General features: G+C 45.4%; 1 protein-coding gene across 7 annotated transcripts in view; it reads right to left on the bottom strand.

Moving 5' to 3' along the window:
• The window catches only part of KMT2C (lysine methyltransferase 2C), a 315048-nt gene extending 301452 nt beyond the window's left edge, over window positions 1-13596 (bottom strand). For 5 of the 7 annotated variants that reach the window (XM_054021178.1, XM_054021179.1, XM_054021176.1 and 2 more), the window contains exon 1: window positions 12806-12972. In XM_054021178.1, coding sequence (XP_053877153.1) covers window positions 12806-12969 — 164 coding nt within the window. In that variant the 5' untranslated portion in view covers window positions 12970-12972. The other 2 variants (XM_054021175.1, XM_054021174.1) reach the window with 2 other exon arrangements.
• Window positions 13597-16127: the final 2531 nt, after the last annotated feature.

Below are 16127 nucleotides of genomic sequence, written 5' to 3'. Positions count from 1 at the left end.
AAAGATACTGTATCACAAAATGTTCTGTTATTTTGACAAATGTAGTATAGTTTTAATAACTGATGATATTTCATAATATACTGTGGTACATTTATTAATACATTTGTTAGTATAACTTGAAGAAGTCTGACATTTTCCTAAGGAATCTCCCATGTCATAGGACACATGGTGAAATGATGGTCTTGTGGCTGTATCAGAGACTGGAAGTCAGGAGACTGGGGCCTGGTCTATACCTAAAACTTAGGTCAACCTGGCTACATAACTCTGGGCTGTGAAAAATTTCACACTCTATCCAATGTAGTTAGGTTGACCTAACCCCCGCTACAGATGCCACTAGATCAACATACCACCTCTCAATGAGGTGGATTTACTACAGCACTAGAAAAACCCCTTCTGTTGCTGTAGTAGGTGTCTACACTGCAGCAGCATAGCCGCAGTAGGGCAGCTGTGCCACTGTAGCACTTGTAGTGCAAACATACCCTGGGGTTCTATTCCTTCTGCCACAGTCTTCCTTTGTGACCAAGGGGCTAACACATCCCTTTTTCACCGGGTATTGGAATGCCTAATCCATGTGTAGTCAATAGCCAGATCACGGGCCAAATCCGGACTTCCAGACACATTTGAACAGACGACGAAATCTTTTTATTTACTTATACTTACATCGCCTATTGCTGCCTTTGATCGCCATTACTGACAGCTCGGGCTGTGTAAGGCAGCAACAGGCGATGTAAGCATGGGGCTGATTGCCAAAGCCCCACTGCCATGGGGCTGACGAAGCTCTGGGCTGTCAGTCCCAGGCAGCAGGGCTCTGGGCTGTCAGTGCCCCACATTGCCAGTTAAATCGGTGGAAGTGCTCCTGGTGAGGACACGAGCTGCCGACAGAGGGGTGCATAGTGTGGACATGAAAAGCCGCAGTAATTACTGCAGTGGCTGAACGTCGACCTAACTTAGGTCTACTTAATTTTGTAGTGTAGACTTGCCCTTATTATTATCGTTATTGTGGTGTGAAAAATGTTCCTCTGGAGTCTGGATCTTGACTTTACCTTGACCAAGAAATTTGGACCTTGATAAAAAAATTGACTATTCCTGCCCTAACCCCTCAATGTCTGTCAACCTCCATGAGAAGTGGTGCTGTAGCAACTCAACATACTACTACACATTCAATAAATAGTTAATGTTGTTCACTACAATTTCAAAGATTTAACAACACATCATTTAAAACAACCCAAACTTTCAAAACTATGGAAATCGTAAACCACGATTACATAAATAACTCTGGTCCCAACCTTAACACCAAATTCATGCACACATACAAATAAAAACAATGCACATTAATATGCATCCTAACAATTCTGCTCATGAAACAAAACAGTTACAAAACCACCAACATATACAACAATCTTCTTATTCGTCTACTACACAAGTTCCACTCATAATTGAGAATCAAAAGCTTAGATCCTTAAGTCTTATCCATGCAATGGATGCACAAAGTTTGGCCTTCCACCCATACAAGAATTCCACGCTTGCCAGGCAGCAGTCCTGGCTTCCCCCATGTTGCTCTGCAACTCCTACATTTTTAAAATATATATTTATAAGTTACACATTTTTTAAAAAATTAATGTTACAATGTAAATGTTCAAAATTAACATTTACAAATGTAAAAAAGCCCAAGTAAAGCAGGGAAAATTAGGGGTCTGAATGATACATCAAGTGGAGGGCAGGGGATGAGCCAAAGAAACATAGCTAAGCTACAAAGAGAAAATTTAGAATTGCCTTATGGCTCTTCTGAAACTGACACGGATATCATTAAATGCTGGCTTACCCTGATGCAGACTGCAGTCAAACTAATGAAAAAGATTCTTAAATAATTATTTTCTGGCAAACATTCTGTGCTTGTGTGTCTCAAAAACTATCTGCATATGTGAAATCTTGGACTTTTGAAAACCTATTGCTGCGAACATGGGCCAAAATAAGTAATAATTCAAATAATTTTAAATTAAGCAGCATGCATAAACATTTTTAATCAAACACTTCTCAAAGTCTCTGGAAAAGATCTTTTCAGACCCTATTTTAAGCATACCCATTACAAAGTAAATAAATAAAAATCTGTTACTCCAATCAAAAGTTAGATAAATGTTGAAAACAGGGTTTAGAAGGAAAGTCTGGACACAGCTTACTTATGGAGTCACAACTATCACCACCATAACCAATCCTCACTGCAGGATTTTGCTACTAAATCTTTACTATGAAGTGGCGAGAGAATCGCTTTTGTAGTAATTACAGTATGGGCAGATTAACAAAGTTCTACTGTATAAAACTACTTCTCAAAAGTCTTACTGCACCTACACAGTATTATTCTTACAACTTTTCATGGATATCCAACTGTTAATACAAGCTCAACAAGACCAAAACTGAGTTCTTGATCTTTATCACCAACCTTTTCCCCTTTTATGGACAACACCACCACCACCACATGGATGTCATCCTTAACTAAGACCCCTTTCCAGACCCATACATAAAGGTCATGTTTTGCCGCTTTCTTCTGCACAATCTCAACAAGATCCAGCCTTTCCTCTCCTTCCACATAGCTAAAACTCTTTTCCAGGCCTTCATCATTTTGTTTCTCAGCTATCACAACCTCCTCCTCCTCCTCTCTTGCCTTGACAAATACAATCTTGCCACCTCTTAAATCCATACCAAAGGCCACTGCAAAAATCATCCTCCTGACTCACTGCTTTGAACACATCAGCCTTCTCTTTCCATCCTTCCATGGGCACCCTCTTTTCCACCACATCAAGCACAATCTACTTGCCTTCACTTTAAGGCCCTTCATGGATATTCTGACTCTACCTATCATCTATCTAAATCCTGTCATTACTCCTGCAATAGTACCTTTAATTGTCCGTTTGTCAAATTTTCAGACAAATACCATCATATTCTATCTGATGTCACCCCAAATGCATGGAAGAAGATCTCTGTAAAAATACTTGAGGTCACTACATTACTCCCTTTAAATCTCTCTTTAAAATCCACTTTTATACCTTGATGTCTACAAAACACTTGACAATGGCTAGGCACCACTGCTTATTCCGCTGTTCATAACCGCCTCGTTGTTCTCATACGCTCTCATCACCCCAATCTCCTTGTCCTATCCACCTGCTGTCTTGTCTTAAATTTAGATTGTAAAGTCATTTGGGTGAGTACCATCTTTGTGTTATATGTCTAGACAGTGTCTAACACAATGGGGTCATGGCCTCTAGGTGCAACCATAATTATAGCAGAGCAAGAGCTCTATAGTTACCGTTAAGAACAGCTTTCTGTTTAAATCTCAACTCTTCTAAGTCTTCTAAAATCTGTACAGTGAATCAGATTGCCCTGAAATTTGGTGTACCTCATAAAAGAATAAGGTTTTGTTAGTGATCCGAATGGTGAGGTCCAGGATGTAATCATGTTGCCAACAAGTAGAGTGGAAAGCTGATTGCTATTTGGATCAAAGTCCAGTTGCAGACCTTCCCCAGACATCCTGTCCGAAAGGTCTTTACTATCAGCTTCATAACCCCATATAACGTGGTGCTGTTAAAATCACCAATGTATAGGGCTGGGATTAATGCTCTTGGCTTCAGTCATTTTGAATTAGGGGCTTTATACACGTTGTGCAGCTCCCCTACCCTGGTGGCAGTTGTGTAGGTGGCTTCTTTTTCAGTTGGGGGAAAACATCAAAATCCATGATGGTGTTCTTCACGTAAATGGCCAGGCCATATTTCAGATAGTGCTGGCTAGTCGTGAGGTTGTAACCATGGATGCAGTAGCAGCTGGCCTGCTGATCTTTAGAGACATGGGTTTCTTGGAGTGTCAGGACACCAGTGTTATGCCAGATGCTCACACTTCGTCCGGGAAAGATCCTCAGTGTTAAGTTGGAGTTATCCTTGTTATCCAGTGTTATCCTTGTTCCAGAACCTACCTGGTGTGTTACCTGGCCCTGAAGAGGACTATTATGGTAGCTTGAGTTGTTGCTCTGAAGACCGGGAGGTCGTTAATCGATGTTCAGTCACAAGGTCACAGATTTGTATATGCAGATGACCTGGCCCTGGCAATGCAAACAGCCACCTTCAGCGACATCAAGTCCACCTTGAACAGGACCTAAGCACCATGGAGGAATATTTATGGAAATGGAGGCTCAAGCCAAATCCCCACAAAACAACAGTCACTGCATTCCATCTTGATAACAGAAATGCTAAGTGCACCCTGAAAGTGACCTTCTGTGGCAACACTGCGTGACATGACCTTACTCCGACCTATCTCAGAGTGAAGCTGGATCACACGCTAACCTTCCATGACAATCTGAAGAAGGCAGTTGCCAAGATAAAGACAATGGTCAACCTGGTCCAGAAACTGGCAAGCACAAGCTGGGAATCATCAGCGTTACAGATGTCAGTGATGGCCTTGTGTACTCTGTTGCTGAGTACTGTGCCGGCCTGGTGTAGGCCAGAAGTAGCCATACTCAACTTGGTGTCCAACTAAACACTGCAATGCAGTTCATCACTGGAACCCTCAAGTTGACCCTAACACTTTGGCTGCCAGCGCTGTCGCACATTGCTCCCACATCCATTCGCCGCAATTCCACAATCCTTTGGGAATTCCAGAGATTCGTGGAAAATGAACAGCTTCCCATCCACCAGGACCATAACAACGTCCCTCACCACTGCTTGAAGTCAAGTAAGCCGTTTTGGACCTACACATTTAACTTTCAACAATGCAACTTCAATCCTGATGAAGCTTGGTAAGCAGAATGGAGTTCACAAGAAGTCACAAATAAACACTTTGTAAAAGAACCAATGCAGAAGATCCCTGGCTTCGATCTCCCACAAAGCTCATGGGCAACCCTAAACCGTATCAATGCAAATCATGGCAGGTGCGGATGCTTGCTGCACAAATGGAAAATTAAAGACTCTCCAGTGTGCAACTGTAGTCACCCAGAACAGACCATAGAACATATAAACACTCAATGCCCAATTCACAAATACAAAGAAGACACCACAGCTATACACTCTGCTACTCCAGATGCAATTATCTGGCGTAACCATCTAAATATAAAATTATAGTTGTTGCTCTACATTTACTTCAGCCATATAAAGAAGTAGTGATCCAAATTTGACCAGAGGGTCCCAAGATACAGCCCCCAGGGGGAAAAAAGACTTTCCTTAAAGTTGACAGATTCTGACAACTTTTTTTTTTTTTTTTTTTTGCTCACAAACAGAAATCAAATTAAGGCTCAGAATCAGATCATTTCACCAGGACCTAAATCACTCGAGGGTTGGTTCAGCCCTTTGGGTGAAATCAAATTAAAACATTATTTCAAAAATATTTTGCTTCTCCAATTCTGGGAATGAATTGATTATACTGAGCATATGCAGGCAGAGGAGTTAAAAGGACTGTTTGCCTTCAAATTTTCACACCAATAGCTCAAGAGGATAAGCAGTAAGGATAAGTCCTTCAAACCTGACGGAGCCAGTGTCAGTTTGAGTCCAACCATGGGCAGGAACTTGGAGAAGGTTGGAGGGCATATTTGCTAAAATCTGTCCCTGAGGCCTGCACTGATGGGAGGGGGATAAATGGGGATGGGTGGTAGGGCAAGTGAGAAGGGCTGGGGAGCTGAAGTGAGAGAAGGGGGCGGGGCACATGGGGATGAGTGGCAGGGGGCTGTGGGAGAATAGGGGCAGGGGCACCTTTTGTGGCAGAATCTGGGGTAGTCTCTCCCTACTGCCCTCATGTGATGTAAGTAGGAATCTGGGGAAGCCATCCCCACCCCATGGGACACTTAGAACAGGCATGCTCAGACCATGCACTAAGAACACACTAAGACTATGGCTACACTACAGAGCTTACAACTCTCCTGTCGGCTTAAGTTACCCAAGCCCCCACGAGCACCAGTAGTTATGTCGGCGGGAAAAGCTGACCTGCCAACATAGCGCTGTCCACACTGGCGCTTGAGTCGGTGTAACTTACGTTGCTCGGGGGTGGCTTATTCACACCCCTGAGCGACAATTTATACTGACGTAAGCTGTAGTGTGTACATGGCCTGAGACTGGTGTGAGGAGCTAAGAATGGATATGCTTGCTACATAATAGAGGCTGGCCAGCACTGGGGAGGGAGAAAGGGAACATTTGGCACAAAATCTCTCTCTGTCAAATTGTTGGATTGGGGAGTTATTTTGTTGTTGTGTGTTTGTGGGTTGTTGTTTTTTAAATGTAATCTGCACACAAATTATTTTTGAAAATTAAATAAATTACACTTCTGAATGCTCACTGGGAGGGGAAGGGTGAGTAGGGTATGCGAGCAGGGGGTAACGGGGAAGAGAGGGTTGGGTCTGAGGTGAGGGATGGGGGTATTATGGGGAGGGGGATAAATGGGAATAGGTGGCAGGAGAGGAAAGAGGAATTGAGGGGGCTCAGGTAAAATGGAGAGGTAGGGATTAGGGGGAAAAGGAGAAAACAAGGGGGAGGACATGAGCGGTAGCAGAGAAAGTGGGGTGTTATGGGGGAGGAGGGCATGTCAGCTCTGAGTTCTCCCTTTCCATGTGTCCTGGGATCTCAGGAAGCCCTACCTCTCTGTGGGGGTCTGGTCCCCTCTCCCTGCCCACGGTATGTTCTGGGATCTGGGAGACTCTGCTCTTGGGGTGTGTCTCAGCCTCTCTCCCTGCCCCTCCATGTGGGCTGAGATCTGGGGTGGGGGAATGAAGGTAAAGTAAATTTATACATCTGAAATCCAGAAAACGAATAGCTGGGATCTGGGGTGGAGGGGTTGGCCAGAGTGTATGGGGGAGGGACCCAGTTTGGAGGAGGGGTAGACTGGGTGGACCTGGGGCACAGCTAGGGAAGCCTGGCTGAAGCAGGGTTTGGAGTCCCAGCAAAAGGTGGGTAGTAGGAGTGAGGACCTGCTCAGGTTGCAGATTGGGCTACATAACCAAAGTAACACCTGGCCCTTCAGTAAGCTGATGCCTGTGACATGCTACTCAGTAGCATAGGGCAGGAGACAAGAGGAGCAACTTCTTACATATCAATAGTTTCTACAATGCCAACTAATGGTTTAGTGGGATGTGGAGGAGAGGGAAGAGGGAGCTGGAAATGCAGGGGTAGGCTACATGTTGCAAGGAACGGTGGGGCAGGGTGTGGGGATGGAGAGAGACACACACCAGTTTTCTCTCACACACTTAAAGTTACTAACAATCATGTCATAAATCTGTCACAATTTTCGGACATAGAAATCTCATCCTTGGTCTCTCATCAGCCCTGTTACCAAATGCACATTGCAAACATTTCAAAGCAGGGCCATTATCCCCATTCCACTATAACAAAATGTAGAGGACAGGGGAGGAGTACTGAGTAATCACACAGCAACTGTGTTGCCTAGTGGAAAGACCACTGGACTTGGATTCCTAGCTCTGCCACTGGCCTGCTAGGTGACCTTGGGCAAGTCACCTCATCTTTCTGTGCCTCCATTTTCCATCTGTAAAGCGGGGATAATGATGTAAAGTTTTTTGAGATCTACTCATGACAAGCACTATATAAAAGCTAGGTCTTTAGATTATTATCTAGCCACAGTAGCTTATCAACTGCAAACCCAGGTGATTTAAATGACCACTAACTCCTATCAACATTTCTCTTCCTGTTTAAAAAAGTATGAAGTTAAATGACAAAAAAAACTTCATTAACACAGAGAAGGTTGTCCAGTTATTGCTTGTGCCCTGAACATCAAGTTCAGCAAAACTCAAACATCTGAAAACCAGGAAATACAGAGATAAGGTAAACAAACGCCCACACAACCTTAACTCACCCTCTTTGAGCAATGCTCCAATATGCCCATACTCACACTCTGCCTTTTCACTGTAATGAACAAGCATTACCTGCACTTGCCCTACACTCAAACACTGAGCCTACTCACCTGACAGAATACCACACTTATGAAATTAAACACACAGGATACCACTTAAACCTATACTTTCTCGTATCCATCATTAAATCCGCAGACTGCTCTCATGTCCCACCTCACTACTGACACTAGCCATGGCAAGAAGACCCAGTGCCCTGCTACTGATTATAACCTACACAATTCCGTATTGAAATGATGCAGATCGGCTCCTCAAGGTGCACATACATCTCCTTCCTTCGATCGCACACATGGGGGGACTTAGACCCGGATCTCTCATATCATAAATGCAACTCTTCCATGCTACTCCAATTTATTCCTCCACCATTCAATACAGCTACACCTAACAACGTGAATGCAGCTGGAATGCATGCAGATAATTTCCAGTGGCAACTGCCAGCATCGGGGGGGCGGAGTCAAGGTTGAATGGACATTTATCTTAATTCTGTATTCCCTGATTTTCAGAAGTTTGGTTTCACTGAACTTGATGTTCTGGAAAAGGGTACAGGCTGTCACCAAGCAACCTTACAGTTCATCAATGAAGTTTTCTGCCACTTACACAGATAATAATAAATAACTATTCACCTAAGATATAGTCCCCAGGAAATATTATTCACATAACTATACATTCAATTCTGCCACATCCTCAGATGACATCATCAGAAAAGCTATTCTGACATACTTTTCTACAGGCAGAAACTCTCAAGGTACTGAAAACTGATGAGTCCATCCTTCACAGTGTATACCAATTCCTTCTTCATCATCTACAAGCAACTTCCTATGTTTCTTATGCAGAACATGGCACAACGCCTAGGTGCACTATGAGGATTTTTAGCCTTTTTATGACACATCAGGTTGTGCTGCTGCCAGAGGCAGGATGCCAGTTTAGATAGAACTGTGTAAATCTCTACTAGTATGGCAATTTCTGTGCTCCCATAAAAATAAAGGGCCTACATTTGTGAAGAGTTGAGGGTTCTGAGCATCTCACGGGAGCAAACCCTACACAGGAAAAAGAAAAACTGTCTTAACTCAATCATCCATTTGAAACCATGGTCAACAAGGAGGTGAAATAATACTAATTGAGTATTTTTCAAATATTGTTCTTTAAAGGCAGCGCCTTTAACTCATAAATCCTTTTACTTTGGCTATGCTGTTTTAATGTAGTGCTCTTATTTAGATCATTACTTAGACTGAATATCCAATGGAACATTTTCCATAATGGGATAAAGTGGTTGAACAATCTGATTGGCTAACAGTGACTTAGACATGTGATTATGGTACAGAACGTGCTCAGACATATGCTCTATTATCTGATTTACAAGAGACATATTAATCCAACTGGAAAGCACGGGAGAGAAGAGGAAGACATTGCTTAGCAATCATACAAAAAATGGAAACTTTATTTTCATTCAATGTTTGTTTTTCATCTGCATAGCTAATTTTAACATTGAAAGATATTAGACTGGTTTAAACATTGAAACAGTATAATTTAAAAGAAACTGCTCTTTCCAGAAGCACTGGTGATTAAAAACAGTCCAGTCTTCATCTGATCAGTGATGCACTGGGGCAAAACTATTACCAACACCAAAATCCTATTTTTAGAAATGTTGATTCCTTGTGTTACTGTAACACTTTGGGCCACAATCAGGAAAACTTTCCATACTCACACTGAATTCCTCTTGCAAGGATCAGTTTGCAGCATCAAGTCACATACTGGTAATATTAAAATATTAAATTATAAAAATAATAGTAAAATTGTGGAGGAAAAACAAAACGAACTGTCTGTTTACTTTTTGTATTTCACTCACACAATTCATGTGAATTACATAAAGCTAATGAAAAACAGTTTCACTTTTGTCTCTAGCTAGTTTCATCTTCTGGCTCTCATGCATTGGTACACATTTTATATATATTTATATTTTTGTAAGATTTAGAAAATGTTTTTTAAATAAAAAATAATCTTGATTTCACCTTAAAACTGACTGGCAGTCTCCCTTTAACACTAGAAATATAATTGAGAAAGAAATTACACTTAGACTTCACTTTTCACAAAGTATACAGATGATCTTAAACTGGCATGGAAGAAATTAGCTTTTCCACAAATTGTGGTATTTTAAAAATGATTTAATTAAATTAGTTCATTTTTTAATATTCTGTAGCTACATAGACATATAGGCATAAGTAGGCAGCATTCAGGGTTTCATTATAAAACTATTTTTGTAAAAGTAACTCAAGTGCTTCATATGTAACTAGATGTTATATGTACAAATAAAACTGGAAGTAGTATTCAAATATAAGGGTAAAGCAGATGAATCAGTACTGAATGCAAGGACTGAAGTCTTTAAATCATGATTTGAGAACATAAGAATGGCCATACTGAGTCAGACCAAAGGTCCATCTAGCCCAATATCCTGTCTTCCAACAGTGGCCAATGCCAGGTGCCCCAGAGGGAATGAACAGAACAGGCAATCATCAAGTGATCCATTCCCTTGATGACTTCAGTAACTCTGGCAGAGGTTACGGGTCTGTGACAGGAGTCAGTGGGTGGGTGAGGTTCTGTGGCCTGCCATGTGAAGGAGGTCAGACTAGATTATCATGATGGTCCCTTCTGGTCTACAACTGAGCTGCACACAAACAACAATAGCAAGAACAACAAGGAGTCCGGTGGAAGCTTATGCCCAAATAAATCTGTTAGTCTTTAAGGTGCCACCAGACTCCTTGTTGTTTTTGTTGATACAGACTAACACGGCTACGCCTGATACTTAACAATAGCAAGGACTGCTAACCACTTTAAACTTCCACTATGGGAAAAATCCATGTTATTTTAACAAAACGCAAAGATTTAAGAGAGATGGGGTCATGAATTAAATGCTACTAGAAGACATAGCCACACTAAAACCAGACAGTCAATGTTAGAAAGCCTCTAAAGTAAACTGTGAGCAACAGAAAACAAAACCCCCAAAATGAATCCGACTTTTATCTAAAAAAAAATGTATTTACTTATTACAAATAACACAGAAGATCAATACAACTGAATGATCACACAAAAATAGTTTCCTCTATGCGTTGTTTATTTTATACACTTAACAGCATTTTGTATATAGTCAGTTTCACAGTTTCCCATATACAGTGAGTTTCCACTGTTGTTTGTGTAAGGTCTTTCATTATAAAGCTACAAAAACTGACTGGGAGATTCAGGGCAAGATTTAGTAAACTAGTTTTAACAAAACATTTTTGTTTTAAATTGACTAGATGTCAAGTTGACCGTGACCCTTAAAAAATAAAACACTAAAACCTTAAGCCTGCAACATGGTCCACAGCCTATAGTTCATTACATTTAGAACATAAACATAATTAAAAATAGTAGCAAACAGGTTTATTCTACTTTTATCCTAGGAGGGGCTCTCATTAACAACCAAAACTGAGTGCAGTTGGTGCATAAGTAGCACGCTCTGTGACTATGGGAATGAGGCCTTTTGGACTCCTGCTTCACAATAGAGAGACAGAAATTGGTCCAGACAAAGATATTACTTCACCCACCTTGTCTCTCTAGTACACCTCACACACATTAGTCTTATGAAAAATATAAGTAAAACATGCCATATTTATTTGCTATAGTTCATCTGTGATGCTCCTAACTGGTGAATCAGTTTTTGGTGCACTATGCATGTAATATATATGTAAATATAAAAACTGTTGGAGGTCCATTAACACATTAATTTGTGTGTGTGCTAACAACGTTCAACGTCTGAACCACATTCTCACTAGTTATTAAAGGTAAGTATTTTGTAATATTCCATGAAACTGTATTATGTACAGCACACTGTCCTCGTGAAAATGAGCACAAAGTTATGAGGTCCTCATTGACTCATACACTGTCCGAGTATCTGTTAGTGCACACAGCAGAACATGGACGTTAGATATAACGCATTCCTGACCCGCACACAAACGCGCCACAAAAGGGACTTTCCATTTAAAACCAAACATAGTCCACAGTCCACCTGCACCACATATGGACGCAGCAGATCACTCCAACGCGCTCCCTAGGTTTGGCTGAGATCCGCTGTTGATAGTTGACGCAGCTACAAGGGGCAGCCTGCCTTAGTTTGCTAAAAGTGTACGGTGCACATTCAGTTCCGCCTGAAGCGTGAGAACAGCAGGGACCAGAGAAGGAAGCAAACCGGCGACAGCAAACGACAACCCAAAACACGACAATCTTCCCAACCACCCTCCTGTTGTGCCTGCTACCTTACACCCTCCCCTAGCCGGGCCACCAGACCCCGTCTGAGGCTATTTGACAGCTCCAGGGAGAAAGCAGCTTCCACTTTCAAACACACTCCGGGGCTAGTTTGGCTGCAGGAAATTGCTGTCTAAACTTCTGCGTGTGTGTCTGCGTAGAGAGAGATGTTTTTAGGGTCATTCAGTTTGGGCTCGATCAATCTTTTCTTTCAAATAAAACTCCAAAGGAACAGCCAGAAGACACCAAGGGACAAGCTGAAACAGAGGGCAAGCGAGAGCCCTGGAGGAGGAGAGAGACCCAAGAAGGGCAGAGGGAAGGTGCAAAAGAAAGGGAAAAAGGAGAGGGGTCCAGGGGCAAGGCTGGGAAAAGGGGGAGAGAAAGGGGGGAGGAGGAAAGGAAGAGAGAAGGGAAAAGGAAGGAGAGAAGAAGGAGGCCAAAGGTGAAGAAGGAGAGAGCAGTGGGGGAGGAGGGGAGAGTGCAACGGGCAGAGGAGGAAAAGAAAGAAGAAAGAGGTGAGAAGAGACGGGACCCTCCCAAAATGGCATTGGGCAGAGGGGAGGGGGCGCTGAGGAGCGAGCCTCTGCTGACAGCTCTCCCTGCCCCCTGCCCCGCTGCCTCTCCCACACGCTCCGAACTTACTTCTTTCTGGCTCTCTGGAAAGGGGAAGCGCCATCTTTGCGAGGCCGGCCCCTAGGTCTTTTGTCTGTGGCTGCTGCTGGGGGGGGAGCTCCGGGCTCGGGGGGCTGCTGGGGCGGCGGCGGCTCCGCCACCCCCCCGACTAGACTCTTGTCCTCCGTTGACATCCTAGTCAGCAGGACGAGAGAGACACATGGATGAGGAGGAGGGTGGCGATGAGGATCCCGATGCTCCTCCTGCTCCCGATGCGCCTCTCCGCCTCACCTCCGCCTCCTCCACCTCCGCCTCGCATCGCTGGCCTCAGCCGCCGCCGACCAGCGCAGGTAGCAGGGGGAGCGGCATGGGGAGGGCCGGGGGGGAAGGAGGGGGGGAAGGGGCTCACGCACAATAACCGCCCCGCGGAGCGGGCTCGCCAGGGGGCGGGGGGGAGACACTCGGGCACTCCCGCGGCGGGGCGCCTCGCTCAGAGGCCCCGGGAACAAGCAGCTGCTCCGGCTCCTGCGCTGCCCGGCTGCGGCGGCGGCCGCCGCTTCATTGTACGCGGCGCCCTCCCCCTGGCGGCGCCCCCGGGGCGGAGGCGGGGCGGGCGGCGGCAGGGGCCGAGGCAGAGAGGAAGTTTTGACAGCTCCAGCTGTTGTGTGTGCCGGGGGCAGAGTCCGGCCGGGCCCCGCTCCCTTCCCGGCCGGGCCGGGAGCAGGAAGTTTACTTGGGGAAAGGAGGACGGAGGGGAAGCCCGGGGCCTGCGGCTGGCGAGGGATCCCGGTGCGGCGGCGGCGGCTGCCCTGGTGTGTAACCCCCGTCAGTGCGACACATAGACACAGAGCCACTCACCCTCCTCCCCCCGCGGGCCCCACACTGCGCCTGCCCGGCCCGCCCGCCCAGCGACCGTCCCACAGCACAGACACCCCTGCGACGCGCTGCCGACGCTGACCTCACGGGCTCGCTGCCTCTGCCGGGCTGGCGGCGGCTGCGGGGAAAGTGCGGAGCCCAGGAGCTGGGACGGGGCTCCGAGCACGGAGCGGCGGCGGCGGCGCGGAGCGTGTGACACCCAGTGCGCTCATCCCCGCCGAGACTGCGGGCGGCTCAGGGGGAATCGGCGCTGTGTACACACAGACATGGCTAAGCAAACATGTGCCTGGATCCGGACACGGGGGCACATTCTGCTCTCGTTTGCACCCCTGCAAACCAGATTAAATCAACTGGAGTTAATCCACATTTACACCCGAGGAGTGGAGAGCAGAATGTAGCCCGAGGTGCGCGGAGCTGTCATTTCTCCTGACGGACTGCGTGTGTGATGTTTAATACACACATGTGCTCCTTACACATCGGTAGGGGAAATCCAGACACATCAGATAGACGCACTCAGAGTGTTTTCATACAAAAACTCAATGGCGATTATTCCTAGTGCACCGTGTGGCCCCGGGCATGTATGTGGCAGCTCTTCCCCGTGGAGTTAGGTTGTGTTTGCTCGCACAGCACGGCCCTTCGTGTCTCTTTAGCATGTGCTCAGGCAGCGGTGCCGTAGGAGTGCCTGGGAGCTTAGCTGATATCACAGGAGCGAGCAGGGTTTGGCCCTCTGAGAAAGAGACAAAATCTGGGCAGCGTGGAAGGTTTCCAGCAACTCTGGCTGGAACAGCTGCCGCTGCTTTAGGGAGGCGGAGAGGGGTTGTGTTTGCGCTAATCTCACTCCTTGCTCCCCCCCGGGGCAGGGCCTAGCTGGCGGCCTCCCCGCCCGGATTCACTGGGGCTCACCGCGCGGGTTAAGAATAAGACTCGTTATTACACGGGATTTAATGCGTCCCGCAGCCCGCTAGAGTCTGGCTCCGAGGAGATGCGCGGCGTGATGCCCTAACGTCCGGGAACAGGGCGAGGAAGTCGCCCTGGGGAGATGCCGTATTGGCGTTGGGGCTTGGTACCTGAGCAGGACGGGCCGGCTAGCTGCCTTATTTACCCCAGCGGCTGAGCGCTCATCTGGACTTTCATCCCGGATCCGCCCCAAACGCGCAGCCCGGCTCGGGGAAGGAGCTGAGCTAGGGAGACGGGGAGGAGGCCAGAGGCGCCTGCTTTGCTCTTGCCTCTGAGCCTCCCCACACCTCCCTCCCTGGAGAGTCAGTTTTGCAGTGTTTAAATCTGTTCCTCTTTGCCAGGAAGGACTTTGCTGAATGTGTTTCTGTTCTGGACATATTGACTGTCTCCCTCACTTAGTCTGACACAGCCCTCTCCCCTGTGCACTGCTCCTCAGCAATGCTTGCCAGAGTATTTCAGGACCCCAACCCTTCAGCTGACCACTTGAGGAACGGTCAGTCCCTCTCCTTTCACACTCACATTTACCTTCCTCCCACGCCAGCCTGGTGCTGTTTCACCTGTGTGAAAATCAATTATTCACATCACAAATGCTGAATCATGAAACTGATGTTATGTATGGTAAAGAAAATCCTACAGCGTTTGAGTCATTCATATATACATAGGTGACTCAGACATTTTGTGTGTACTCATTTAAAAACTTTGCTGAGGAGCCCAGAAATTTTGGTGCTCAAGGCTGCATAAGATCCCAAATAAATAATGTCAAATAAAACTTGTAAAGTCCTTCTTTATGTTGTGTTCCTTTTTTAGGTCTTTGCCTTACTTTTGGGCCCCAGTTGATTGAGAAGAATGGTCTTAATTATTACACTAGTGTATAGGCACAACAGGGGTATAGATAGTATTTTGAAATGTGTACATGCACTGGCTGGTGTGTTGTCTTTACCCATGACTTCCTGAGTTAGTCTGCCATTACACACAACCTGACCACTAACAAAGTGGGAGCAGATAAAGCTAGATCTTTCACCAGTGTCTGGGTAAAAGACCAGATGAAGAACAAAATGAAAAAACTTCTCTTCTTCCCCCTTCCCTAGCTAGCCACCTTCAGAAATATTGCACAAATAAAATATTAACTGTGTTTTTTACATCAAGATAGGTATCTCAATGTAAAATGCTAGTGGAGACAAGGCACACAGGCTACCTCAGTGAAGCTAGTTGAAGTCATCGCTATAATCTCCAAGTAGGGTTTACCTCAACTATCTACACACTGAGGTAAAACTCCCATTATTATAGTTTTTTGTTTGTGTTATGATAGCACTTAAGGGCCCCCGTCATAGACCAGGTCTTCATTGTGCAAGGCGCTATACAAACACTGAAAAAAAAGATGGTCCCCGCTCCAATGGGCTTACAATCCAAGTATCATGTCTCCACTAGGATTTTACATCAAGGCCAGGTCTACATTATAAACTTTTGTCAGGATAGCTGTGTTTGTCAGGGATGTGATGGGCATGACGTATGATCGACA

This window comes from Malaclemys terrapin, chromosome 2, assembly GCF_027887155.1.
Source record: "Malaclemys terrapin pileata isolate rMalTer1 chromosome 2, rMalTer1.hap1, whole genome shotgun sequence".
NCBI lineage: Eukaryota > Metazoa > Chordata > Testudines > Emydidae > Malaclemys > Malaclemys terrapin.
This window is presented reverse-complemented; position numbering and strand designations above follow the sequence as displayed.